This window comes from Canis lupus, chromosome 29 (assembly GCF_048164855.1).
Source record: "Canis lupus baileyi chromosome 29, mCanLup2.hap1, whole genome shotgun sequence".
Lineage (NCBI taxonomy): Eukaryota > Metazoa > Chordata > Mammalia > Carnivora > Canidae > Canis > Canis lupus.
Window position 1 is genome coordinate 5,965,083 of NC_132866.1, and position 27,772 is coordinate 5,992,854.

The following is a 27,772-nucleotide window of genomic DNA, read 5'->3' on the forward strand; positions in this document are numbered from 1 at the left end:
TGGGCTGGCACACACGGCCTCCTCCTTCCTCTCCCATGTGCTCTCCCAATCCCTGACATACCTGGTTTATTTTCAGGGTTTCCCACCGGAATCCAACAAAATGTACAAAAATCTAACACCCCCCCCCCACTCTGCCTTCGTCCCACGCTTGCCAAGTCCTGGGCACGCGTGTGTTTGCCTATTTTAATAGAAACAGCGTCACATCATACGCTTCACCGTAAGGCTTTGCTGTGTCCCCTGATCCTTCTGTCTCTGCACGTCAGGAGACAGAGACTTAAATCTCTTTGGTTCACCCCACGGAGGGTGCGCACACGTTTCTGCGCGCTGTTGCCTTTAGGAAGCGCTGTTGATATTCCATTTATGTGACGCTGTGGAACTTTGAGGCGTCCGCTGATCTGCTGTGCGAACAGTTACCTCGTTGCTGTTCCTTCAGCAAACGGCCCTTGAGCACATCCTGGGCGCCGGCACTGAAGAGGGGAGGGGTGAGCCGTGCGGCATCTGCAGGAGGCGCCTTCCTGGCGCAGGGAACAGCATGTGCAAAGCCCCTGAAGCAGGACAATGCCCGGGCTTGGCCGAGCAGCAAGGTGGCCGGTGGGGCTCGGCGGAGCAGGGAAAGCAGGAGGGGGGGCTGTGGTCAGGGGAGAAGGAGGGGCCTTGGCCTCTCCCCTCTTTACGACGGGGGTCACGGGAACTTTGTGCTGAAGTCTGGCCTCACGTTGACACGGGGCACTCCAGCTACCGGGCTGAAAACACGCTGTAGGGCGTACGTGCAGAGAAGCAGAGCTCAGCTAGACGCCCTCCCAGTGACCCTGGCGAGGGATGGGAGCCCAGGTAGACGTGGCACCTGCAGACCTGCGGGAGACCAGAAACTTCTTCAAGGGTTTAGTGAGGCCAGTGCCTCTCACATCTGCATAAGCTTCTGACCATTGCCTTCGCCACCAAAAGACTCACTCCCCCAAGGTACTGGGGACTTGGTCCCCAAGGAAGGACTAAGCTCCTCCTCCTGAGTGAGTGATGACTGAGGAAGCCGTGGCAAAGTCACTCACGGGGTAGGCCCTCCCAGAGACATGCAGGCCCGACAGGCACGGTGGGCGCTTGGAGGAGGAAGCAGAGGAGGAGGAGGAGGAGAGCATTTGCAAGTGATGATGTGCAGAGAGAGGACACCTGCCCCCTTCGAGGCACTGAGGTCCACGAGGGAGGGACTTTGAACAATGAAGTGTCTTCTTGAAAGGCTGTCAGGGACGCGGTGTCACAGGGTCGGCCAGGTTTCAGCAGGGCGCAGAGGGGAGAGATGTTCAGGAGAGGGTCAGGGGGAGGGTAGTGTGAGGACGGACCGCGAGTCCCGAGAGCACAGTCGGGAGGTGAGCGGGACGATGGAAAGAGTGAGAACGGGGTCAGTTAGAGGATTAAAGAGCTGTGTGGGGACAGGGTCCCGTCTTGATGGGAAAAGCAGACTCAGGCTCCTGGGGGAGACAGAGGTGAACAGAGATGAAGGACAGCGTGGGGTCAGAGCTCAGGGCATCTGGGATGAGGGGAGTGACCAGTTCAAGACGGATGATCTGGGGCCGACGGCGGGTGTTTCTGCCCCGACGCACAGCAGCCCGAGCAGTGAGCCAGCTGCGTGACAGTGGGCAAGTCACTCGACCTCCCTGAGCCCCGGTGTCCCTGTGTTAAAATAGAATGAAGTCTCCGGCTAAAGTGGTGGTTTTGAAGATGAGTGCAGTGACCTGTAGGAAAGCCAGTTCTGTGCCCGACTTCGAGCGAGCAGCCAATGGAAAAACCATCAGACTCTTGAGACTGTCTTGCGTTCTTTGATTCTGGGACTGGACCGGCCAGTCGGGAGGCGTGTTCATGCGGTACTTCTGGGCTAATCCTGGGCAGAGCTGTCCTTCTCCTAAGGGAAACACGGTGGACGCACACAAGACCACAGTGGCAAAGATCACACATGGAAATGGTAGCCCGCCTACCCTGTGTGGTATCCAACATGCTTGAAAGAAGAGTCTCTAATACACACAGAAGAGGAAAATCCACACTTCACTGTCATGCTTCCCTGGAGCCTGAAAGATGGACCTGTTTGTTCAAAGGCCATTTATTGAAGGCTAAATATTTCTAGCCTTCAAGTTAACATAAAGGTCAATGTGTGCAAAGAACAGAAAAGCTAATTTGAATTGGCAAAAAAGAACCAAACAGAACTTGGAGGTAGATTCATGCTTCTTAAAAGGCCAGGGTGGCTTCAGGCATGGCTGGATCCAGGGTCTAACTAATGCTATCAGAGTCTATTCTCTCTTCACTCTAGTCTCTGCTTTCTTCTCGGCTGGTTTTATTTTCACAAATGGCTTATTTTTGGGCTGACAGAGGGACTGCAGCCAGCCCCAGGCTTACGTTCTAAGGGGGCAAGTAGAAAAATGAGGTGCCCCTCTTTCAAGTTCAGCAGAGTTCCCCAGAACATAACTGATTGGCCCCAACTGGGTCATAGGCCCATTCCTGAAACACTCACAGTGGCCAGTGGTGAGTATGATGCTTTGGCTTCACTCACTGGGCCAGGCTAGGGGTGAACCACATCCAACCCCAAGGTTGGGAGGTTGGGAAGGTGCGTACACCAAGGAAAACCAGTGAGCTTTTGCCAGGAAAAGGACAAATGAGGGCCAGGCCAGTAAGAAACAAACAGGCCTCCTCCAACCGTAGCTTCCACACATCTATGAAGTAGTTTTAGTCCGTCAGAACTGACAACAGGCATTAATAGAGGCATCAGGATTGGCCTGGTAATTCTCAGGTGATTTTCATAGGTGTATCAAACTCCTGATGGGTAAAGAGAAAAAGGGGTACCTCCAAGGTATCCCTGAAAGCTCCCTTTTTTAATAAATCGTTGACTAACCAGTGACATTAATTAATTAGTTTTAAAAAATGAAGAGGAAGGAGGCACCTGGGTGGCTCAGTCTATTAAGCGTCTGACTCCTGGTTTTAGCTGAGGTCATGATCTTGGGGTTGTGGGATCGAGCCCTGCATTGGGTTCCAAGCTCAGCATGGGGTTGGCTTGAGATTCTCTCTCCCTCTGCCGCTCCTGCTCATGCTCGCTCTCTCTCTCTTCCCCTCTCTCTCTAAAATGAAAAAAATAAGTCTCTAAAAAATAAATTTTAAAAATTAAAAACAAAGAGGAACAATTGGATGGACTATTCCCAGAGTAACATTCAAATAGGATAAATCTGCCTTCCGTGCTCGGCCACACCCCGCGGTCACAACCCCCACCCTTCTTCCCAGGGCTGCCCGCCAAAGGCGCAGGTAACTGGGCTCCCACATGGAGAGGTCAACCGCTGTGCCCAGACGGAGCAGCCTCTGCTTCTCAGCCTTCACCCCTCGTCTCCCACACCTGGACGGTATTCCCTCCGGGGTACTTGGCACAGACCCTAATCTGGCAAAGAGGAGGACTATGAAATTCCCTGTGGCTGGGGTTTCAGGAGAGTGGGTGCTGCGCCGTCTGGTGTTGACCACCAGAGAACGTGGACCTCCTAACTCCTTGTGCCGTTGCTGCCGAAGCAGCAGACGGTGCATCAACAGAGACATTCTGGAGTTACGGAGTCAACCTTGTGATCTCCCAAGTAGAGACCCGGCCCAGAGAGAAGAAGCTCTGCTGGATCCACCGCCGGAAGAAGAATCGATTGAGACTTGAGATAAAGGGGGAAGGCAGCCAGCGTGGCACCAGCCCGGTAGATCTAGAGAAAGAATAATAGGCATTAAAAATGATGTTCACCCTGGTGTGACCCCAAAACACATTCAGATCGAGGAATGTAGGGGGAAAACTCCAATGTCCTAGGGGACACATTAATTAGAGCTCAGCAGATCACGGCGCTGCAGAGAAAAAGCAGAGAGGGAATGTCCTCGCTGCCTCAGGAAGGCCGGATCAAAGACGGGCAGGAAGAAAAAACTCGGTGCTGGAAGAGAGAAGAGAGGAGGGAAGCAAACAAGTCCGCCTTCTTCATTTGAAGCTTGGGGTGCGGTGGGCGGAGGGCAGGGGGTAGATAAGGAGCAAGGAGCTAGGAAGATCCCAGCAGAAAGCAGGATTAGAGAGGGAACAGCTCTCTAGTAGGGAGGATGGGGCGCAACGTGGAAAATAGGTCATAAAAATGAGCGCAGCCCTGCAGCCTGTTCCCACAGGGAAGGATCCAAGCCAAAGGCAAAGTTACTTTTCGGCTCTAGTATGTCTCCCCAAAATGCCCAGTCCTCGTTAGCGCGGTTCCGGCGCAGAGATGCACGATTCTCCTTTGACATCCTGGTTCCTCAGTTGCTCTCCCCGCCCTGGGCCTCATCCCTGCCTCCCCCCACCCTGGGTCAGGTGAGTACCTGACCACAGCAGCCCCGTGAGCATCAGGGACCCAGACGCCACCGTGCTGGGGACAGAGGCCCGCTCCCGCCCTAGAGCGCCAACCTGCTGTGTTCTGTCGTGAGGCAGACATCCAGCCCTGGCTCACTCCTGCTGGAGCGTCAGAGCACCGCGTCCTCGTGTCCTGATCCTGTTCACTGGTGCCACCTTCCTGTCCCCGTCCAGCTCTCTGGCTGGAGCGTGAGCTCCTCGAGGCAAGACACTGTCTCTCACCATTTCCTCTCGTTCTCTTGCTGCATCCTCTCAGCTCTTCCTCGTGTCTGGCATGAGGCGGCTCCTGCCCCGTCCCAGGGGCTCCCGCCACCTGCAGGGACAATGGTTGAAATGAGGCTTAATTTCTGAAGGAGCCGCCTGTGGCCTAACAGACTTAAGCCCACCGTCTACTTAATAGTAGATGAGGAAACTGGTATCTAGAGTCGTAAACTAGTGTGGGTTATAATAATAACTTCACTTTTAAGTGGGGTTGAAGCCACTTGAGCACAAAGGGCACATGTCCTCACACTGACGCACTCATGCCCCTACTTATGTTCTCGCACACCTGCACGCTGAGACCGTCGTACCTGAGCGCTTGCGCACTCGCCCTTGTGTGCTTACACGCACATGCTAACACACTCGGAGATGCACGTACACACACGTGCATCCCTTGGGGGTGGTGACGACACTCAGGGATGCCAGACTTTCTTCTTCATCAACATTACAATTCCTGCTGTCATGAGGGTAGAGGCGGTGTTATTGCCGCCACGGTGCAGAGCAGCTAACTGAGGCCATCGAGGGCCTCGTCTTGATGCTGCGCCAGGAGCTACAGATTCCCACACCAAGTGACACTGTCCCCCCGTTCTGAGGCGCAGCATCCATCTCGAGAGAGAAGCATCTCCCGCATTTACGCAGCCCTGCTTGTCCTCACCCGTGATACTCATCCAGGCCATGGGCAGGCAGGGCTCTACCGGGAGGAAGCCCCCTCCGATTCCAGCCGCACTGTTTGTTAGCTGTTTCCAGAACATGCCTCATGTATCTCACCATCCTTGTCCCTGCTGTCCCTCTGCCTGGGACATGCTTCTCTCCCACCTCCCATTTGGTTTTAGAAGCTTCACCAAAGGCCCAAGTCATAGGATGCTTCCCACATGAGGCCCCATCCCGCCTCCCAAATATTCCTCAGCAGGCAGGCCAAGCCTACCTCGCCTGCATTATCATAGCCCTTCCTGCCACCGAGCAGGTGATTTATAATATCTGTTCACACCCCTGTGTTAAGGCACCCATCCGTCCTCGCTCCGTTTCTAGTTGACCGGCATACCCTGCTGTACGTTCACACACCTTGTTGTAAGGACCTTCAGGACGGGGGGACATTTCTGACGTTGCTTCTAGCCCCTGGAGCTCTTAGCACTGCCCTTCGATGTGGGAGATGCCACAAAACGCTTTCGAAAATTCAGTTACATAAAAATATTCAGATGCGAAGTCTATTTGCTTCCCCAGTAAGTACGTACATCATTATGTTCCTTTAAACTGTATAATATAAAGCTTGCTGCACTCAATTTTACGTAATGAAATCAAATACAGCACAGAAGGCAGGAATACTTCTTGCCCCATGCTATTGAAAAATAGTCAACAACTTATTTTTCAAAGGGTAGAATTAACCACTGTTACGGTCCATGGAATCAGAAATAACCATTATGATGAAAGTAATCATTTGCAATTGAAAGCAGAAACAGCCATTGTTAAAAAAAAAAGTTCTGCTTTTATACAGTATTCACTATTTTATTGTTTACAGTTTAGCAGATAAGTTGAACTGACCCATTTGAAAAAAAATCCACCCAAAATCTCAGCTGACAAAGTAAGAGGAGAAAGGAATCTTAGGAGGAAGAGCAGATGGAGGGAGCAAGGCAGGCTGGAAGATGAGCCACAGCCGTCCTGTGGGCCCATGCATCCGATGCCAGGCCCTCTGAGCCTCCCTGGCACCTCACAGCTTGGCTCCAGGTCACTCACCTGGTCGGATGTGGATTCTTATCAGCTCTCACAGCACAACCTAAATGGCCTGCCGCCAAGTGGCCCAAGGGGCCAGGAAGTCAGGCACACAGGATGACCTTGCACTCACTTCCCTGAGTTCCAGGCCAGCAGGGCGCCGGGCTCAACCTAGAGCCTGGATGGTTACAGGGGCCCACTCAACCTCGGTGGACTAAACATGCTCTCCCCAAACCATCAAGTAAGTGGTCAGTGACAATCTTGGCCAGTCCAGTTTTTTTTTTTCCATTTATTCATTTATTTCAGAGAGAGAGTGCGCAGGGGGAGAGGGACAGGTGGAGGAGAGAGCAGAGGGAGAGGGACAGGTGGACTCTGCACTGAATGCAGAGCCAGATGTGGGGCTGCATCTCACGATCCTGAGATCCTGACCCGAGCTGAAGTCGAGTCTGATGCTTCACCGATGGAGCCACCCAGGCACCCTTTGACCAGTCCAAATTTTTAAAAAATCTCTGATGCATAGTGGATCATATTAAGGAAGAAATTAGCATGGAGAGGGGGTAAAGTCAGTTTGACCTCGAGTTCTGCCCTGGGACCCTCTGCCCCCTCCCTTTCAGGGGCTGGTCTACGCTGCCCGGCCTCCAGCCCTCTGGCCATACCTGCCACCCTGGCCAGGGCTTCCTTGTCCTGGCCTCCTCCTCCCAAGGAGAGGGTCCTTCAGTGGCCCCAGGAGAATGCCTGTGGGGGCCCTGGTGGGATCAGAGCTCATCTGCACCCTCTGTTGAGCTGCACTGTTGTCCATCCCGAAGGTCGCCCAAGGTCAAGTGTCCGCTCTCCCTACCTCCACTCTCCCTCGAAGCTCCAATGTCCGCATCCAAATCCCTCAGTCCCCAAAGGGGCTCCCCTCCTATGTCTTTTCCACTGATGGTCTAGCCCACCTCTGACTCCTAAGTTTGGCCCCTGGTGACCTTTGAGGACCCCTCTCGCACTCCCCGCCCCTGCAGGCAGCCACGCAGGGTGTCTCTTTTTCATATTCCCTCATCGCCACCCTAGCTCAACCCTTGCTCCAAGATTTTTTAATCCTCCCACCCATGCTTCCTCCCTCTTCCCTCCTTCCCTCCCTTCCCTTCACAGCCATCTAGCACATTCCAGAAGGTTATGTTTCAAAAACACTGCTTGATCGTAACGTAAGTCCTGCCACCCCTCTGCACACAGAACCACATGCTCCCTGTGGCCTGCAAGCCAGAGAGCCTCTCGTTCCCTCACGCGCTCCTGCCAGGCTTCCCGCGGCTGTCTGCTGACCGCCTGCTCACGTACTGATCGGCCGAGGGCCATGCGGAGCCCCGTGCCCGGCCAGGAAGACCACAGCAGACAGAAGGATGCTCCCGGGTGTGTAACACAGCCACACGCCGTGTCAGTAGTGCGTAGTAGGTGCTGTGAAGTGGGCACCCATGAAACCACAAGGGGAACCCCGAGGGGGCCTGAGTGCAGGGCAGACCTGGGGGGTGGCCAAGCTGGCCCTTGGAGGCTGTGCGTCAGCCCCGAAGGTCGTTCCGGCCAGGAGCTGTGGTGGGAACACCGAGGAACAGAACGTGGCCATGACCTTAACACGGCTTGCATCCCCAAAGGCCGGGGGTGGCCACCAACGGTTACGCTAAGGGAGCCTGTGGGCCTGTAGAGGCTCCTGGGATGGGGGCAGGGGCAGCCAGAGGACAGAGGGGACCCCAAGAGCAGCATCCTGGCGGCCTGCATGAAGGCTGTGGAGCGGTGGGTGCTGAGGCCGCCGGGCAGCCCAGACCAAAGTAAAGGTGAAGGATGGGGCCAGAGAACGAAGCCGGAATCCTGCACCCCACCTTCCTTCCATGGCCCCCACTGTCCAAGTCCCTGCACCCTCATGTGCACACCCTGACCTTCCTCTCTCCTCTGCTTCTGCTCCTTCAAGGCCACTCGCCTGGCCTTCGTGCTCCCCACCCTCCAGGTCCTCCCCACCCTCTGGGTCCTCCCCTCAGGGCCCCTGTTTCATGCAGCCCATGTGTGACCCTCCCTCGGTCAGCACGGGGCCGACCACCCAGCCAGTGGGCGGTGTTTGCATTTGGAGTCCGGCTGTGTCCTCCCCAGGGTGAGTCCTCGGTGGCCAAGGGCTGGCCAAGGAGACAGGGCCAGCCACCCAGTGTGGCCGAGGACAAGGGACCAGCTGGGAGGCCAGGTCCACCCGGGGTTCGCCAGCTGCGCCGCTGACCAGCCGGGTGGCTGTGAGATTCCTGGAGCCGCCAGAACAAGCCACCAAAAGCGGGGGCTGAGAGCGACAGAAAGGTATCCTCTCGCAGTTCTGGAGGCCAGGAGGCTGAAGTCAGGAGGCCGCAGCCTGGGAGGGAGGATGTCCCCATGCCTCTCTCCCGATTCCTGGCGGCTCCTGGCAACCCCCGGCACACCCCGACTTGTCGCCACACGGCTGGTTTCTGCCCCCACCTTCATGGGGCCTCCCTGCTGTGTCTCTGTCTTCTCCTTTTTCTCTAAGGGCCCGTGTCATTGAATTTAGGGCCCACCGTCAATCCAGGATGAGCTCATCTTGAGATCCTTAAAATCCCACCTGCAAAGACCCTTTTCCCGAGGGTGCCGTTCACAGGTACCAGGCTTAAGACTCAGACATACCCTTCGGTGCAACAGCATTCAACCCACTACGGCGACCTTGGGCCCTTAGAATTGCCTTCCTGTTAGTGAAACGGGCTCATGATGCCTGCTCTCAAAAGGATCACTCTAAGTATTAGAGAAAATAGAGGATTCAGAAGCAGGGCTCATGGGGTAGGAGAGCATGAGGAGTGTCTGATAATGGGGACAGAGTTTTTCGAGGGGTGATGAAAACGTTCTAGAATCAGTGGTGATGTTTGCACACCTCATAGGATGCACTAAAAATCATGGAATTGCATGCTTTAAGAGTGATCTTAGTGGCATGTTGAGACATTTCTGGATAAACTGCTATTTTTATAAAGGAGCCTGGCTCGGGGTGGGGGAGGGGGCAGCGTTTTCATAAATCCTAGCCTCTATTATTACTATTGATGTGCCAGTCACAACCAATATTAAAATCTTTTGTAACAGTTTAACATTTTACCTCTTTTGTCATGCCTCCCGAACCCAGATATGAATTACGTTTGAAACGGGGACCATGGGTGAGATGTGGTCGTGTGCTCTGCCGGAGTCAGCCCAGGGCTTTGCACGTAGTAGGGGACGATGCAAATTTGTCTTGATTGTACATGAGTAGTTCCCATGGAAATTACTTGTTGAAAGTAAGCCCTGCCGTGCCTGCGTGCTCACTAATATCACCGCGATCGCCGTATCCAGGGTATGCGAGGTGGGATATTACTTTTACCCACGGGCTCCCCCAGGAAAGAGCTGGAATTAAATTTCATGCCAACTGCATTTCTAACTTATGATTGGCAGCGTGATATTGGGACCAAAAGTCTTTTTTTCCGAGAAAATTCAATTAGTAATTGAACATGGAGCTAATCCAAATAATTCATATATTCTAATCATTACCTTATTACAGGTAGGCAAAAATCCGTGCGCCACTCTCCTGCTCGCCTGGGAGTAGTAAGAAAAATCGTAATAAGAACAACAACATTAAGCCCTGTTATTGCCTGATGCACCATTGCTTTGGAGATTAAAAACTGAATTTTGAGAAAAACAAAAACTTATCTCGAGGAAATATAGGCCTCCAGAGTTTCCACTTTGAAAGCTAACAAAGTCAATTTAAAATTTTAATAGATTCCTCTTCGTTTATATTGAAGGGGAAAAAAAAACAACAACAACAGGATTTTAAAATTTAAACTAAGGCTGCCGATTTTCAAAGCAGCTCTGTTTCTCTGCCTTTTTTCTTCTCCAACATGATCATCCTCTCAACACAGCACTAGAGGGAGGCAGGAGGGTGGGAGGGTTGAGAGATTCAGGGCTTGGGCACCCAGGTCCCAGCTCTGCCCCAGGCCATCCACTTGCCCTTGACAGTGGGGATAACAGCCAGGGCTACAACCATGCGCAGATCCATTGGGAGAGGAATGCCAGGGGCAGAGCACCATCAGGGGTGGCCCTCATCACCCCCAACCACCCCTTCCTCTTCTCCCTGCATTCACTACTCTCAGCTCACTGCCCGCCAGGATGGCTGGTTCGTTATCCTCTGGATCCTCCTCCTAATCTCCCCCTAGAGAAGGTACCCGAGGTCTTCATTTTCCTGCCCCGCTCTGGCAAGGAGGAAGAACTCCAACTTCAAAGTCTGCTGGATTTAAATTCCGTACTCCGAGATACTTCCAACTCCAAGTTTGCAACTAAATATCTTTGACATTCAGCTTAAATTACACTCTGCTTATCTAGCTTGGGGCCAGCGAGGGCTGTGAGAACATCAAAATTCTACATCTCAGAATCCTTGAATTTTGTGTCCACTGTTGTTTCCAGCAATCTCTAAGGCTAAATGATTAATTATACCCAAGACAGTCCAAAGCAATTATTTAATTAAGCTGTATTCCAGGCTGCCAATTGTTTAGAGCAAAGGGAAAGCCTTCACCCCAGTTTCTCAACATCTGGCCTTTGGATGACTTAAAAGATAAAAGGAGATATGAGAACATTTTTATGACTAAGTAACAATTTCTAAAAATTTTCCATTAAGTAGAAAAACTTTTTCAGTAATTTGTTTCTCATGATTAGAACTTGGTGACATGTTTTACTGTGAGCGTTCAGCTTACTTAAATCTAACACAAAATAGAAAATGTTGCGGTATCAAACGAAATGTTGGTATCATCTTTGTTTTAGGGCAGGAAAGTCAGGTTTGTAGCAAATTCGTATTTTCCCTTCAAGTGTGTTTGTCTTCTGCATTTCCTGGGCCTATTTTTTTTTAAGTACCCTTTCTTACTTTAGGTGATTTAAAATCAACTTTAATAAACAAAAAAATCCCCTCTTACCCATTCCAAACTTAGAAATCTAAGTTTTGTTTCATAAAGAAGTTTTTTAAGGAGACACAAGCCACCTCAACAGAGCTGATGGCCAAAGTCATGTCTGTGGGATCTACTGGGGACACACGAAATTATTTGGGGCACAGGCACCCCAGGCATGTTCTTCCTCTTTCCCATGGCCTATAGCTTCATTAAATAGTGGTGGATATTGGTGGATATCCACTGGTGGATAAAAACAAAACAACAAAAACTGGTAAACCAGTTGGATAAAAAAGCATTGAGTTGTGAATATTGGTTTACCAGTTGTGTTCAAAATAAATGTTTGATTTATTCAAACCTCTTCCTTCCATACTGTTTGAGTGTTGAAATACTGTCATTCTATTAAAATCTGAGAGTGACTAAATACTCACCTATAAATGGGCCATCAACAAGCCTAGGATGGTGCTTGCTTCGGCAGCACATGTGCTAAAATTGGAACCATAAGCATAGCATGAATGAATGACTCAAATAAACAATAATGAATGACATAGGAACATTTTACAAGGTTCCTCTTTTGGAAAAAAGGCTCAGATTTTCTAAAGAAAACCGATGGAGCAACCAGCTTTTTCAGCTGCCTCTTAAGGACTAAGGCATACTCAAATCCTTGGGTTGATGCAGTACAAATTATGTGTTGGAACTACTGACCTAAACCTGGAGCCCACAGACCTCATCCATAGTCTTGAATCTTCTGAAATTATCTGCAAAATATTGTGGATATATGTACATGCGAATTTTTCTGAGGAGAGTATAAAAGGGTTCATGTCCCAAAAGAAGGTTAAGGTTCACTATGTTAAACATGTCTGCTTACAGTGTGATGAATCTCACGTGAAAGTGTGATGCATTTCTCTAGTGGAGAGATTGTGGTTAACCTGTAAAGGATGGAAGTCACTGGAAGCTTCCATCATTGCATGGGAAGTCTTAAAGCTGCCAGTTTACTGTTACTCAAATTGCCATTCCTCCAAAGAAAATCCTTCTTTAGACATCAAGAAGAGCCTTTTAAATGAAAGTACTGTATTATCCCGCACTGGAAAAGAGAGAAACATAAACCATCGTGCGGGCCAATGTTCCCTATCACTTGAAGGAAGCTGACACCCTCTGCTAGCGCTGCTCATTTCCGGGAAGCGGAATGCTGCCTCAGCTCCCTCCTGCCCCGGGAGGTCAGACATGCATTGTGGTCTGTGGCCTGATGCCACCTCTGTCTCTGCAAGGTGGAATGTCTAGCAAATGTGTCTGTTTTTTAAAACAATTTATACTCTTATTCCCAAATCTAAAAATTACTTCAAAGGTTTCTTTCTCTCTTATTGTCATTCCCAGAAGTAGATGTATCATACTGTTGCTCTGTCTCATATCAGGGAGTCGTGAATGGCCAGTATGTGGGCAGATGCGTCATCAAAGCACATGGCCTTCCTGAAATTGTCAGTCTTTGGAATAACATGTTAACAGAAGCCGAATCCATGGACCTTCCCTTATTCATAACCATGAGGACATCTACCATTTAAGTACTCATTTATGGGGGCACCCACCTGGCTCAGTGGTTGAGCATCTGCCTTTAGCTCAGGTCATGATCCGGGGTCCTGAGATCAAGTTCCACATCAGGCTCCCCGCAGGGAGCCTGCTTCTCCCTCTACCTGTGTCTCTGCCTCTCTGTGTGTCTCTCCTGAATAAATAAATAAAATGCATAAATAAATAAAATCTTTAAAAAGAAACAACACTGATTTATGGCCTCCACAGGACATAGCAGCCCTGAGAAAAAAAGGTATCATTATCCCATTTTCCAGATAACGAAACCAAGGTTCAAAGAGGTCAAGGTCACACAGCCAGAACTTACACCCAGACTCCCAGGCTCTGAAGGCCACCCTGCCAGCCTCAGAGCTGGGATGTCTCCTGTAAAGACCAATCTACCTTTAACCAAGTCAGAGCATGGGGCAGGCCTCCACCTTCAAGAAGCAATATCTAATGCTTTGTGCACTTACATTGCTTCCTTTATTCACACATCCTCCATAAATAAGTGTAAGTTGATACTCAACTTTATATCAGAATCCTTTCAAAAAGTTAGGAGACATAGTTGATCGAGCTGAATAATTCACATGCAAGAATTTTCCTTTAAAGAAAAAGATATCCCTTCTGAATCACATCTGCTAACTCAGAAAGAGTTACTTTCTAAGCAGATGAAACATCTCTGCTCTCAGCTCTTTTTCCCAGAAATATGTCTTTGGGAAGTGAAAAATTATAAATCAAAATTAAAAAAAAAACATAGAGGCTAAACACAGTCTATTCTTTACCGCAGAATATTTGAAACAAAAAAATTCCCAGACTTGTTTTCAAAACATTTGCAAGATGAATCCGCACAAACATATGGCACAGAAATGTCCTTCCCAATTAAAACCTGAGAATATAAGTAAATTGGCCTTTCTCCTTTCATTTCTTCTCTCATTAAGAACAGGGCCTTGACTGTAAATAAGAGATCACCCTTAAAAAAATGTTTTTTTCTTATTTCTTTTTCAACAGGGGACTTATTACATTTGAAAATAACACCTATATCTTGGAACCGATGAAAAACGAAACCAACAAATACAAGCTCTTCCCAGTGGAGAACCTGAAGGGCACCTGGGGATCCTGTGGATCTCATCACAACACGTCTACACTCGCTGCAGAGGACAGGCTCCAGCCACCCTCCCAGATGTGGGCAAGAAGGGTAGGAGGCAATCAAGATCTTGCTTCTGGGCAGTGGGGGCTCTAGCTAGGGGCACCCAGTGCTAGGACAGCTGGAGAAATTTTGCTGTCTGGATGTTGTGTCTGGGGGTTGGAGTCACCCAGTTTATCTGGAGTGGTTGATACCCTGTGTATGCAGAGCATAACCAAATACAGAAACCCCCATCATTGTTTTTGCAAATGTCGGCCTCAGACTCATTAACCCGTGCTGTGTAAAGTCTGGCTCCGAGGCTGACAAAGTCACCAATCATTATGTCATCATCAGTGAGAAACTCCTGCAGGCCTGGGCCTACACCTGGGGCTGCACCCGACCATTGCACCCACGGTGATAAACAGGATGAGCGTGAACCCTCACCCACCTTTGGGCAACTCTCCCCCCTCAGGAGGAGAAAGACACTATGGAGGCTTCTTCATTGGCGAGCCTGTTTTACAGTTAGGGTCTTCATTATGATTGGCAGAACCTGCCCAGTGTTTGCCCATGGGCCGGCGCAGAGGTGAACGGAGCCGTGGCCACGCAGTTCTGCTGGGGGCCGTTGCTTATCCCAGCCCATGCTGCCGAGGCCTGTCCTTCCTTCCCGGGACAGTCCAAGCCCTCTGTGCTTTCTGGCCACCTGCTCCTGGCTCTGCTCATCAGTGTTTTCTCCTGCTGCCGCCGGGGTGGGAAGAGTCATCACCCGATGGAGTCTAGACCACAGATCTCCCTCCCTGCTAAGCAGATAGAAACACAGGGGGAAAAAAAAAAGAAAAAAAAAAAAAAAAGAAACACAGGGGGTCTCTGGTGCAGAATCATGAACCCTCCACCCCAGATGGCTGCGTGACCCTTTTATATCCAGTGTTCTGTGGGTGCCACGGGCCGCAGCCGAGCACTCTAGAAAAGGAGTAAGGGTAAGCCACGTTGGCTGGGGGCCCTGACGTTCAGTGAGTACCACCAGGGAGGAAATCCTCCACAACATCCTAATTTTCATCTCTGCCTTTCCTGAAATCGGGATTTCATGGCTCTGATGTCAAATGTGCTGACACTGGGTGGTCGGGGGGACACCTTCTTCCAGTTTCCCCGTAAAAGACAGCACATTTTGTCTTCCCTGACTTGGAGCCTTAGGCTGCTTCACACTCAGCATTTCATAAATATTATTCCTCTTTGTTCACTCCTCGTCATTTCTTCCCCCCGGACCAAACAGTAAACACTATCCCAAATGATTTCTTCTCGTTCGTAAAATTTCCCTCACACCCCTGAAAAAGCCCCCCTAACCTTCACTTTCATGACATTCATTCTTCCTGCCCTGGTGCCTTCTGCCTGCGTGACCCTCACGTCCTCTATTTCTTTGTATGCTCGCACGATTTTCTGTGGCAGGTGCTGGCCACCTCTTCCCCCCCACACCCCCCATCACATGGAAGGGAAAGGACCGCCGTCCAGGCCGGTGACCCGCCTTGACTCCAATACTCGGTAGTGGAGACTGAACCGAACCCCAAGAGGCAGAGCTGGAAAATTAACCCCCCGAACGCACCCGTGAACAGCGGCTCAAGGGTTTTCCTCCCGCTTTCCACCGCCCCCTGCACCGCCACCAGCACCCATCTTAGGGTGACGGATTTAAGGGCTGGCATCACAAAGACTCTTCAAACACTCTCTCCTTGGATTCCAACCTCGGAGAAGAGGCGATTAAGCCCTAGTAGCTTTTCCAGTCACAAACAAGGAGGACGTCCGCATCTTGTTTTCGAGGCGCTTTGCTTTGAGCCCCTCGTTGAACACACGTAATCCACGTTGTGAGATTGATGACTTGACAGTTTCAACGACCCTCAACGCGTGCACCGTTTCACGTGGAAGTGCGAGCTTGGTCTCTCCTGGCCAGCCGCAATTTATTTCCTTAACTAAGCTCCTGGACTTCTAGAACTCAGATCAGAACCCTAACTTCCAGTCATTCTGCCTTGTAGAGAACAGCTGAAGACCCCAAAACCCGAATAACCCTGTTGTTTTGTTGATCATGCACATCGGGGTGGAAATGAATCTCTCCATTTAAAAGGGAAGGCAAAAAAATAAAAATAAGGGAAGACAGTAGCTCCGTCCTCCACATTTTTCTCTAGAAAACAGTTGTGATTGTTTTCAAGGAAGAGAAAACGTGACATAAAGTCCATCTACCTAATGAAAACGATTCGAAACGTCATTTTCAAGTAAGGGGACTGCTCGGGGGCCGGAACCGTGGACCCCGCGGCTTGGGGTGGCGTCTCGGGAGAGCGTGAAAGAGGCACATTCACCTTACATGCCGCTGACCTGCCTCACTTCCCCCAGCCGATTTCTTACTCAAAACCCCAAACAGAACAAGCCCCCAATCGATGTGACTGCAGCCAGCTCCTCTTGTTTATGCAACGCGGCAAGCGCACTTGCTTCGCGCCCAGCTCCTGCCCCCGCTAAACGCTCGCTAGTGCAAAGATGGGCTCGCAGGCTGAGATCGTTCTGCGGATCCCCGCGTTTTTCCCTCCCAGAGCAGCAGGGATAAATCAGTGCTCGGGGTACGCACCGGCCGTAATACGGGCTTGAGTTTGAGCTTGAGTTTGTCATTTTTACCAGGCTCTACGTTAGATGTTGGCGGGGACCGAGCCGCCCCTGCCAGGCGCCTGCAGCCACGTGGCCTCGCAGCGGGACCTTCCCCCCGCGGGGTTGGAGCCTGGCGCTCGGCCGCGGCCGTGTCCCTCCGTGTCCATCCCCGAGCCCGGCCAGGGCCACACTAACCCCAGCGCGGGCCTGAGCAAGCTGTAGGCCAAGGCTCGGGCCCCTCCGCCTCGGGACAGAAAATGTCACATAATTCATCCCAGAGGCAGATGTGAATTACGCTCAGATTATCCTTTCCTGGGGGACGCGGTGTCGCTCTCTTCGATCGGTGGGTTGTCGTGAGTCAACTGTAAGAGGCAGCACGGGCCGTCGCTCAGGCCGCTGGGCTGCTCGGAGCCGCCTGGATGTGGGCCCGGGCCGCTGCCTTTGGCTTCTAGAAAGCCTCTCCAGGTTGCATGGGGTCCGGTGGCAGTAGAAGCAGCAAGAGGCACGGAGAACTGTTGAATATCAGCGTGTCGGGACCCAGGGGACCTCGCTGATCACAGCAGGTGACCTAACCCATGTCAGGACCCAGGGGACCTCGCTGATCACAGCAGCTGACCTAACCCCGCTCTGACACAACCAGATCCCGTCGGTGGAGAGCCGCGGGTGCCTCTCTGGCCCTGAGACCTGAGCTCTCCGCATCCCTCTCCGTGAGCTTAGGATCCAAGTTCTCCATCTGTGGATTCCTACTGGGACTCAAATCCATTGAAACTGCAGATAAGTAAATAACAGATCTCAGTGGTGCCACTGGCCTTGTGGCCTCCACCTCGGTATCTCACGGTTGCCCCTGGTTGCCCCTGAGCCCATTCCCTGAGCCCATTCCCCTGGCTGATTATCTCTCTTGCCGGCTCCTCCTGCAGCCCGCCCATCGGCCAGGCCCCAGGGGCTGTCTCCCACGCGGGTGTGATCAGTGTGCTTCACCCTCTCGAGAATCAGTGTCACCATGGTAGAGAAGACCTGGCACAGCAGGGGACCAGGGCTCAGCTTATAAATATTCACGAAGTGGCCTCAGAGTCCAGGCGTGAGCCAACATGACCCTGTTTTACTCAGAGGAAGATCACACTTTTGATTTATTGAATTTGCTGACCTTGCCACCTACGGAGACATTGGCCCCGGCTTCACTGTTATTGTTCTTTTGTCGTTGGTTGTATCACACCCAACTGGAATCCATTTGCCGAGCTCCATGGTTACTGTCCCACGTTGTCACCAGCAATCTCCTGGCTTCCACCCCAGTCTTCCCGTAACCCATTCTCCCAGCAGCCAGAGTGACATTTTTAAAACCCACATGCCAGGGTCTCCCTGTTGCTCTCAGGTCACTAGATTACCCTTCAGCCTCCTTGCCGTGGTCTTTGCCCCGTCCACCGCTCATCCAAGCTCTTCCCTCCTGCTCAAGACCATGTGGCCATCCTGCCTGTTGCCGTGACACTCCGCGGTCTCCCAGCCTCGGAACTTCTGCTGCTGGTATTCCATCTGTCTGAACACCGTTCCCTGCACACACACCGACTTCTCATGCCTCAGCTCACAGCTGCCTTCGTCACACGCCCCCCTCTTTATCCTCCTTGCAGAACGCCATGTGTCCCTACTGTTGCCCCTTCTACAGACTAAACTTTAGTTTTGCTAGTTTTTGTTGTTGTTGTTACCCTGTCTCCTAACCCCTCCTGGAATGTAAGCCTCATGGGCCTGCGACCTTGGGTTTCTTGTCCAGCCCTACCTCCCCAGCACCCGACATAGTGCCCAACACAGAGAGCGACAGTAGATATTTGTGGGGTGAGCAAATGATACACACATAGTCTGGCCCAGTGGAGGGAGGAGATACGATAAGCGTTTATTGAAACTCTAATCTCAGCTTGCTTTTCCGACTTGAGTTGGGTTGGGTTTAGGTCCCCCGTGCCAGAGCTCTTGCTTCACCATGTCGGGGGATATTCTTTCTGTCTCTGGGAACTTGGCTGTGATGACTTCGAGAGGCCCAGGAACTGGTTCCCTCTTGAGCAAGACTCAGAGAACGCCTCGGTCTCCACCTTGGAACAGAGACCGTTGGGCCATTCTCCGAGGCTCATGTGCCTATCTGTTTGGGGAAGGGCTTTTGTTTATAATCCCAAAAATGAAAATTCAATCAAGCAACCAGTTTCAAATGTTGCTCTGCATATCAAAAATTTTAAATATGATTTTTTTTTTAACCGGACAGCCCAGATAGGTCGAAATCATGTGGAGGTAATTTAAGCCTCTCTGTGTGCCGCTGATGGAAGAATGAATGTTCGCGGCCATGAGCCGGCCACTCCCCCACGGCTTTTTATTATTATGTGGTTAGGCTTCTCTCTGAGCTTGCATTTCTCTGAATTCATGAGAAAATTTGGACTTCTCTGAAAACTGCAGAGACAGGAAAATTGTGTTCATGTGTTTGTTTTCATTATCTGGAATTGTGTATTTTCTAAATGATGATCCAAGGCCACTCGGAAAAATCCCCTGGTCATTTATTTCACCCCTTCGTGGTCTGAAAGGTGTAAATGTCTAAACAACCAAGGCCCTTTCTGTGAGTTTTTCAATGGGAGATTAATTAGTTGGGGTTTTTTTTTTCTTTTTTCTGTCCCGCAGCTGTATGTTCTTCTATATGATTAGCTGAATCTGTGATTAATCAGGGAGTCGTGGGGGAAACAGGCTTCTGCTTCTTTCACACCTCAGTAAGGAAAAGGTGCAAGATCTCCACCCCTTCCAAAGGTGTCTCATTTGGGGGCACACCAGCGGGTACCACTGGGGCTAATCTCTCTTCCTTTATGAGTACATAGTTATCACGATGAAACACACCCGTAACACAGTCACCAAGCCTGACCCTTTTTTTTTTTTTTTTGCTTGTAACGTTGTCAAAGTATGAGAAATTATACCTTGCCCGGTGTTTGATTTTTCCCTTCTCCATAAGGTTTCCAGATTTCTTGAGGGATCCCTAAATTCATGAATCAGCACAGCTGGGCGGCAAGCAGGAACACTGCTATGATACAAACATTTTTCTTGTAAAAATCTGTTTGGAAGATCCCGGACTGATGGGGATTTGTTTTATAAAAGATGTTTCCCTCTGGATTATGTGACTGGAAAGCTGATTCAAAGCATGCCTTGGTCATCTTTGCTTTTTGTCTGAAAGCGTGGTCGGAGCATGAGAGTCTCAAACGCAAAGCAGCGTCCTTAATGCGGAAAGCAGCCCATCGGCTGCGGGGACCAAACCCACCTCAACCCCCGTTCCCTCCAACCGCATTTTATTGCAGAAACAGAAGGCTTTGTTTTCTGTTTTTAATGTTTGCTTTTTGAGACCACCCTCCATGAATTGCTCTTTTTCTCCTGAAAAAATGCCTTTGGGATTCTCCCAGTAATTCATGGAAGAGTGCAAATGCTTTTTGAGGAAACTTGATTAAAACGTAGCCCACTTCAGAGGCTGCCTTTATTTCAGAGGGAGTTCTGCGTCTTCTCCATCCCTCCCCTCGATGCACAGTTTCCATATTTCTCTCAACCCTTTCACTCCCTGCAAATCCCCTGCTCCGTGGTATACAGTTCAGTCTTTTTCTTTTTCCTCAACACTGTTTCTTTCTATTCTATTTTGTTGTTGTTGTTCCTTCCTGGTTTTACTCCTAGCACCTCTTCCTCAACCGACTCTGTTCCATTTATCAGCTTGGCTGTTCCGTGTTCTCCAGGCTTTTACATTGTCCTTTGCTTCTAAGTTGTTGTTTTTTTTTTTCTTTTTTCTTTTTTCTTTTTTTACATGATCAGCCACAAGAAATCAGCTGCTGGCAAAGGACTATGTAGTGTTTCCTCCAGAAGGGTTATGCAGTCCCTGCTCAAAATATATTCTCTTTCACTTTTCTCAAATCCCCAAACTAGACCATAAAGGGGGAGGCAACACACATGAGACACTGAGTTCCATCATCCTCTGAGTGACCTTCACATGTGCTACTACATACAGCCCAAAACAAACGGCCGTCACCCGGCTCCTGTTCCAGAGAGTGCCTTGGTTTTGCTTGTTTGTGTGCATGTTTCATTTATATGTAATGGTCTTGACTCATTCCAATTCCACCATCAGTGATTCAGCAAACAGGCTGGATTCCTCTTTAGAAATTGCCCACATGGAAATGGAAACCAGTCACTCACGTGGAAAAGGTTTTACAGAGGTCACTGGGGTGGGAAGTGAACTTCTAGAGGGAACAGAGGTGGCACCGGTGGTGGCGGTGGGGATAGTCTGACCTTAGGTAAAGTCCTTGGGTCCAGAGATACTGAAAGTGTTCTGGAAGCCCCGGAGAGGTGTTAAGGGAAATTAAATCCATCTTTACTCTTGGCAGCGTAAAAGAGAGACCCTCAAGATGACCAAATACGTAGAGCTGGTTATCGTAGCAGACAACCGGGAGGTAAGAACTTTTCCAAACTTCTCAGTACAATTGGTTTAAAAAAAAAAAAAATAGGGAGGGGCACCTGGGTGGCTCGGGGGTTGAGCATCTGCCTTTGGCTCAGGGCATGATCTTGGGGTCCTGGGATCAAGTGCCCCATGGGGCTCCCCGCAGGGAGCCTGCTTCTCCCTCTGCCTGTGTCTCTGCCTCTCTGTGTGTGTGTGTCATGAATAAATACATAAAATCTTTTTTTAAAAGTAGGGAAAAGAAAATGTTTAGCAAGTTATTACTTGCTTTGATTAACCTCATTTTCGATGAGCCCTTAAAAGCATTGCCAACAACCCATTGAAAAAGTGGTTTTCTGGTATTATAAAGCATAAAATATTACAAATGTATCTGATACTACAAAATAAAAGCAAGGGCTGCAGGAAAAGCAGAGCTACTCTGCTGAGCTCTCCGAATGCAGTTATTTGGGGGAAATGGCAGACGGCCTTAGGATGTATTCTAAAACATTTTGGGGAAAAGTTTGGTTTAAAATTGTCCGATACGTCCCAAACCAAAATTAATTGGAGAATGTAGACTGCAGGGACGCAGCAGAAAACCCCTACCTTCTGAAATCTGCTTTGATGCTACGTTAGTCTTTTATTATTATTATGTTTCCAATTTGCTGTTTCTAGATGATCTTCTCTGCATTTATTCCTTGCCTCCCTCCACTCCATGTTATGAATTAGCCGACTTTTTCTCACGAACTCACTCCATACCTATGAATGAAACAGGCTTGATGGTTTCTCAGAGAACCATTCCCCTGCAGGAAGGTCAGATTAGAGGGGACGTGGGGAGCTCGTTAACTTTTCTCCCTTCTCCTCTGCACTGTTTGACTTGTTGCCATGAGCTTCTATAACCTTTACTGTTTAATTTTTAAAAACAAATATAAAGGAAATTTCTGAGGAAGTTAAAATCAAGTTGATGATATGAAGAATGGCTTTGGACTGCCTTCTAGTTGTCTGTTTTCTCTGCCAAAACATGTCACGGCCTCCATCATTTATGAGGCTGGAAAAATCGCAGAAGTTACTGTCTTATGAGCACTTGGCTTGGGCAAATTTCAGGGAGTTTCAGAAAGTCCCCAGATGGGGAAATTACTCGTCAGGATGGGAACTCATTTCACCGTAAACCATGGAGGGTCCCGGGTGTTTTGTGAAGCCCAAGACTTCATGTTTCCAGGAGCTGGGAAGAGGAGATTTGATTGATACTCTTGCCATTATTAATGCTGACATTTAAAATTATTAAGTTTCAGAGGCAAGGAAAAGATCTGGAAAAAGTTAAGCAGCGATTAATAGAGATCGCTAATCACGTTGACAAGGTAAGTTCTTTTCGGGGGTAATTAAGTCACTCAAAGCATGTAAATGTTTAGAAATGAGGTGGAGGGAATGCAGCACATCTCGTCTGACTTGGCAGGGAGACCCGGTTCTGCCTCTAGTCCTGGGCTGGAACACGGACTTCCCTTTCCTCTGAGCACACAATTCTTGTCTTAGAGCAGCTACAGGAGATGCCAACCCACGCACGCTGTCTGGACTGTGGTGGCCTTGGTCACATCTCCCTCCAGGCTCTCTTCTGGCCAGAGTCCCAGTGTGAGGGGGTCTCAGACTCCCCAGTTAGAGCCAGAGCCCCAGCGGGATGCATCTGACCCCCTGGAGAACTCTCAAGAGGGCTTTCACCCAGGTCTCCTTGGGTTGTGCCCGCGGTCCCCCTGAGGGCAAGCTGTCATTTATAAGTGACACGCGGGCTCCACAGTCCTGAGACACAGAAACTGGCTTTCCATTCAATCAGCCGTTGTAAATTGCTCACCAAGAACCAGGAGATTGGGCGCTCACCCTGGGCAAAGATGATCCAGACCCGGAGGAAACCCTAGAAGTCTGGTCTAATCCCGGGGGTATGTGCTCAGCAACACATGCCTGTTCACCAGGAGAGGGTGAGCCTGTCTCAGCACCTGCCCTGCAGCGCACCTGCAGAACAGAGCTATCAAGCTGTCTGGGCTGGCGGCTCTCAGTCTAAAACAGGGCTTCTCTTGGGGATCCCTGGGTGGCTCAGCGGCTTAGCGCCTGCCTTCAGCTCAGGACATGATCCTGGAGTCCCAAGATCGAGTCCCACGTCGGGATCCCTGCATGGAGCCTGCTTCTCCCTCTGCCTGTGTCTCTGCCTCTCTCTCACTCTGTGTCTCATAAATAAATAAATAACATCTTTAAAATTTTTTTTTAATTTTAAAAATTTTTCAGAAATTAAAAAAATAAAAAATAAATAAAACAGGGCTTCTCATACTTGCCTGCACCTTGGAGTTGCCTGGAAGCTTTCAAAGGCATTGATGCCTGGGTATCTTGGCAATTGGGTAGTTAAAGAACCATGTACCTCAGGAAAGACCTGATGGATGCCAGGAAGTTTGCCAGCCTGGCTGTGCTTGTGTTTCTGGCCAGAGCTGAACTGCTAAGCACACATCTGCGGCCACCCCCAGCACACCCTGAAGACCGTGCTGGGGGTACCCAGGCTCCTCCAGTTGCTCTGTGCCTCCAGGTCGGCTAACTGATGAGCCCTGGACTCTGGCAGGTATTCAGAAGTTGAGCTTTGCCTCTCTCCAAGTGGGAGTGTCTGGACCCCAAAACAGGGGCTGTTCCAGTGGCAACTTCCTCATTTGCAGAGATCTTGGCTCTCCTTGGCCATTCTAAATTAATAACTGCTTGGCTGGCTGGGTTGGCCTGAAAGGAAGAGGGAGAGGGACATCCCAGGCTCAAAGACCAGAAAGCGATTCCGTACAAAGGTGACGTTCTGAAGCGTCCAGGAAATCCTCACAGAAAGCATGTGAGCTGCTCATAGCTGGAGGCTAAGCCTGTACCTAGGAACTCCGAGGTCCTGATGCACCTGCAGGGCCGAGCAGTAGAGGTGTGGGATGCCCCAAGCTTTGCCTCTTTACCCTTTCTCCTCCTGTCTGTCCCACTTCTCATCCATTAAGAAGGTCGCACCAGCTGCAGATTCGTCAGCACAGACCTTCTGTGACCTGCTTCTGAAAGGGCTCATCTTCTGTGCATGATGTAATTTCCTCAGGTCTTTCCCTCTCATGGGACGCTTCTCTTCTCCTGAGCTCGTTGCCTAAAGGGTACATGTTCTCACGTCACACCCCACAGAGTCTGCTCTTTCATTCCACCCATTGTTTCAGACCCACTTCTTCCAGAAAGGCTTCCTTGAGCCCTCAGCACAGCACCCTGTGAACTTCCTGTTTGCACCCTTCCCTGGTAGTTCGCTCTGTGGGAGTGAACAGTCACAAGGACTAAGTATCTGCAGCCTTGAGCCTCCTGCTGACCCCTGAGCATGTGGGGGCCAAGGGCAAGGGCATCCTAATCCTTGTTCTTAGTGCCAATGCCAACCTTGACATGCAACAAGAGCCAAGCAAATGCTTGCTGTGTTCGTGGGCAAATTGATGCCGCCACTCTCATTGCACCCAACCACATTCTGGGGTGCATGGGCCAGGCAGGTGGCTGCCAGGCTCCCGGCCAGCTTCTCTCTGGGCCTGGGGTCACAGTGGTTCATCTTGGAAAGGAGTCTGAGCACTCACACCCTTGGAAGGGTGGCTGTACTACTTCCTGGTTTAAGACCTGGGTGCCAGGGCCAGTCTGTCTGCGTCCCCACGCCAGCCACCCAGTCATGACTTGATCCCTTGCCTGATCCCTCCGTATCTCAGGGTCCCTGAGTATACAACGGGGATTAATGCTAGTTCTTGGCTCACTGAGCTGATGTGCAGACTACTGGAGCTGCAGCATGGCAAGTCCTCAGCACTGTGCCCAGGATGCAGTAAATGCCCACGGCGTGTTCGCTGTCGTTGTTGTTATCAGCAGCCAGGGAAGAGCGATCCCAACGGGCAGGACAGAGATGGTGTATGATGACTTAGGAGGAGTAGCACGCATGACAGTTGCTCAGTGGCACCAATTTGGAGAGGAAGGACCGTGTGTTATATCCTGACATGTGGAGTCTGTTGTAAAGATGTGACCTGAGAGAGCTAATAGACGGAAATTATAACCCGTCATTCTATGAAAAGCTCCTTGGTTGGCAAGCACCAAAGCTAGCTGTGAGCAACAATAATAGTCCTTTACAGACCTTAGTTACCCCTTCCACAGAACCCTTGTCAGAAGCCCACACAGGGTCCCCTTCACAGATGACCACCCTGAAGCACACACAGGGCATCTGGCTCTGAGGTTATGGCTTAGTGAGCTGGCGTGGACGTTGGCTCTGGACCACCTACATTTCTGCCTCCTGACCACCCTTACCTTTGTGCCTCACACCGAGGAAGATATGATCTGTCAAAAGGCAGCACTGAGACACAGGCAGTCAGAGTCCCAGAAGAGTCCAGAAACTTCATTCTGCCCAGGAAGCCTGGGCTGGGAGCTTGCAAGTCCATAGCACAGACTAAGCAATTCTTGATTAAAAACAAGCTGTTGGGCAGATTTTTGGTCATAGAATTGTCTCATTAACTTATTAACGTAATGCCCGTAGTTGTTATCTGCTTGAATCCCAGTCAGACCATGGCAGCCAGTTTACGTTCTGTGATGTAGTTCATGTTCCAATCATAGTCTTGTGCTAACCTAATGCTCACCAGATGACTGCGGGGAGATTGGTGGGGGAAGCGATGAGCTTCCTTGGGTCAGATGCTCAAACGTGAGGACTTTATTGCCCTGTAGCTCACCACAGTGGAATGGGGTTCAAGCATCAAATGTGGAGCTTCTGTGACTTTTGTTACTCATTGTCCCAGAGGCTTGTAGCATAAATGGGACTGCTCACATCTGGAGCTTGACTCTGGCTGCTACCACCAGCCACATCAGCCACATCTTTCTCCTTGGCTACCTGGAGTATCAGAAAATGAGGACTTTCCCATCATGTACCACGTCACACCTCATGGGCATTGGAGGACTTTATAGCCAGCCCCGCGATCCCATGTACTCACCCCCTGGGCCCTGAGCATAGAGCCATCTCCCTGTCAAAACCCACATGGGGAGGCAGCAAGGTAGTTGGAGACAATGGGTAGTTCTTCCCTCCGCCCTGACCAGTCATCTTGTCCTGGACAAAACTATCCCTGAGCCATTAGAAGAGTTGCTCTTCCTTCCTCTGACCCAGGATGATATGCTCGTGGAGAAAGGGCTGTAGGTTGAAGTCAGGAGTATATAAAGACGGGAGACAGATGGCAATGAGAAGACCTGCTTTGGTGGTGTCACCTGAAGCTTTATTTCACAAGCCTCCAAAAGAGGAGCTTCCGTTAGAAGATCTTCCCTGTGACACTGCTGATGGGCTAGCTTCTGGCTGTGAGGAGGATGGTCATTGAAGCTCCAGGAGGGCTCTGTGGATGCCTTTAGTATTCTGGAAGATACCGAAGTGTTCATCTAATTAAAGCCTTCTAGGTTGATTATAAGTGACCGAATGTGATAGTGTCAGCCAAGTCTGAGTCTTTGCTGAAAAATTAATACAGATTCATTTTCAGTAACTCATAGGTAGGACATTTTGCTTAGAAGGAACAAATTATTGTCCTTGGCAGAGTGTCTGAAAGATCCTAATTCCTTCATTGTTTCTCCCGCAATAGTTATTAACTGGCAGTCTTAACTCCTTTAGCGACAATACACATCTATATGCACATTTTAAATCACCAGCAAACCGTGTGAAATGTGTGCTTCCATACAAAATAAGGTCAGACATCAAAAAGCCTATTAACTTTGGCATCTAACTGGTCAACAACATTGGAAACCCAGTTAGCACATCACTTTGCATCAGACACCGCAAATACTTCTCCAATTCTAATGCCGCAGGGACAGGGGAGCACAGAGATATTTTTCTCACCCATGTCAGTGATGTTCCAAACATGCACATATGTTCTACTCTGCATTTTAAGTTGTCATGACTGTGAACCCCCAGAGGGTGCCTGTCTTCATCAGTTTTACAGACCACTGAACATTCGGATAGTGCTGGTGGGTGTGGAGGTGTGGAATGACATCGACAAATGCTCTATAAGTCAGGACCCGTTCACAAGCCTCCATGAATTTCTGGACTGGAGAAAGATGAAGCTTCTACCTCGCAAATCGCATGACAATGCCCAGCTAATCAGGTACAGCGTTCGTTGTCTCTTCTTTGCTTAGAGAAAGAATGACCTCAGCAGCCCTCTCTCCTCTTAGCTTCACCCAGTCTGCGGAGCTGTGCACCTCTCTACAGAGCACTCCGACTTGTACAGGGGTGTTTCTCAGCTCACACCAGTGGGGCACGTGTCATCCTTGACTAGATTGGGGGTCTATTGGGAAAGTCTCCCTTTGAACCCCCTAGGAATCCTATCCCTCTAGGAGATGTCCTATTTTCTTTTTCCATCACCTGGACGCTTTCCCTTTTGCAAATTTTTCTAGTCTTTGTCTTGATATAAAATTGTCCTGAGTAGACTATTTTTTTTAAAAAAAACTCATTTTCTTTCATTATTAGTGAAAAATGTTTATGCAAGATGTGAGGATGATGCATTAGGATGATTATTTCCAGATGCCTGGAGAAAGGAAATGTTCATTCCTCCTCCTGTTTTGCTATGACTCTGGTTTTCTAGATCAGAGGACCCCAGCAGTCTGCATTCTTTCAATCAGTGTGCATTGAGCACCAGTCAGGAAGCAAGTATGTTTTAGGTGCTTTGAACATAACAATGACCAGCACTATAGGCCTCCCTGCTCTCCAGAGTCCCCAGTCTGCAGGAAGAAGGCAACAATAGTACTGTCATGAAGATAATAAAATGAGAGAAAGC

The 27,772-nt window shown here is 49.8% G+C and overlaps 1 protein-coding gene across 1 annotated transcript in view; it reads left to right on the top strand.

Moving 5' to 3' along the window:
• Nucleotides 1–27,772, top strand: part of ADAM12 (ADAM metallopeptidase domain 12) — a 329,912-nt gene that overhangs the window by 220,459 nt on the left and 81,681 nt on the right. Inside the window, exons 6-9 of the mRNA XM_072804906.1 lie at nucleotides 13,816–14,002; nucleotides 20,926–20,991; nucleotides 22,259–22,330; nucleotides 26,934–27,103. Coding sequence (XP_072661007.1) covers nucleotides 13,816–14,002; nucleotides 20,926–20,991; nucleotides 22,259–22,330; nucleotides 26,934–27,103 — 495 coding nt within the window. The remainder of the gene's footprint in view (nucleotides 1–13,815; nucleotides 14,003–20,925; nucleotides 20,992–22,258; nucleotides 22,331–26,933; nucleotides 27,104–27,772) is intronic.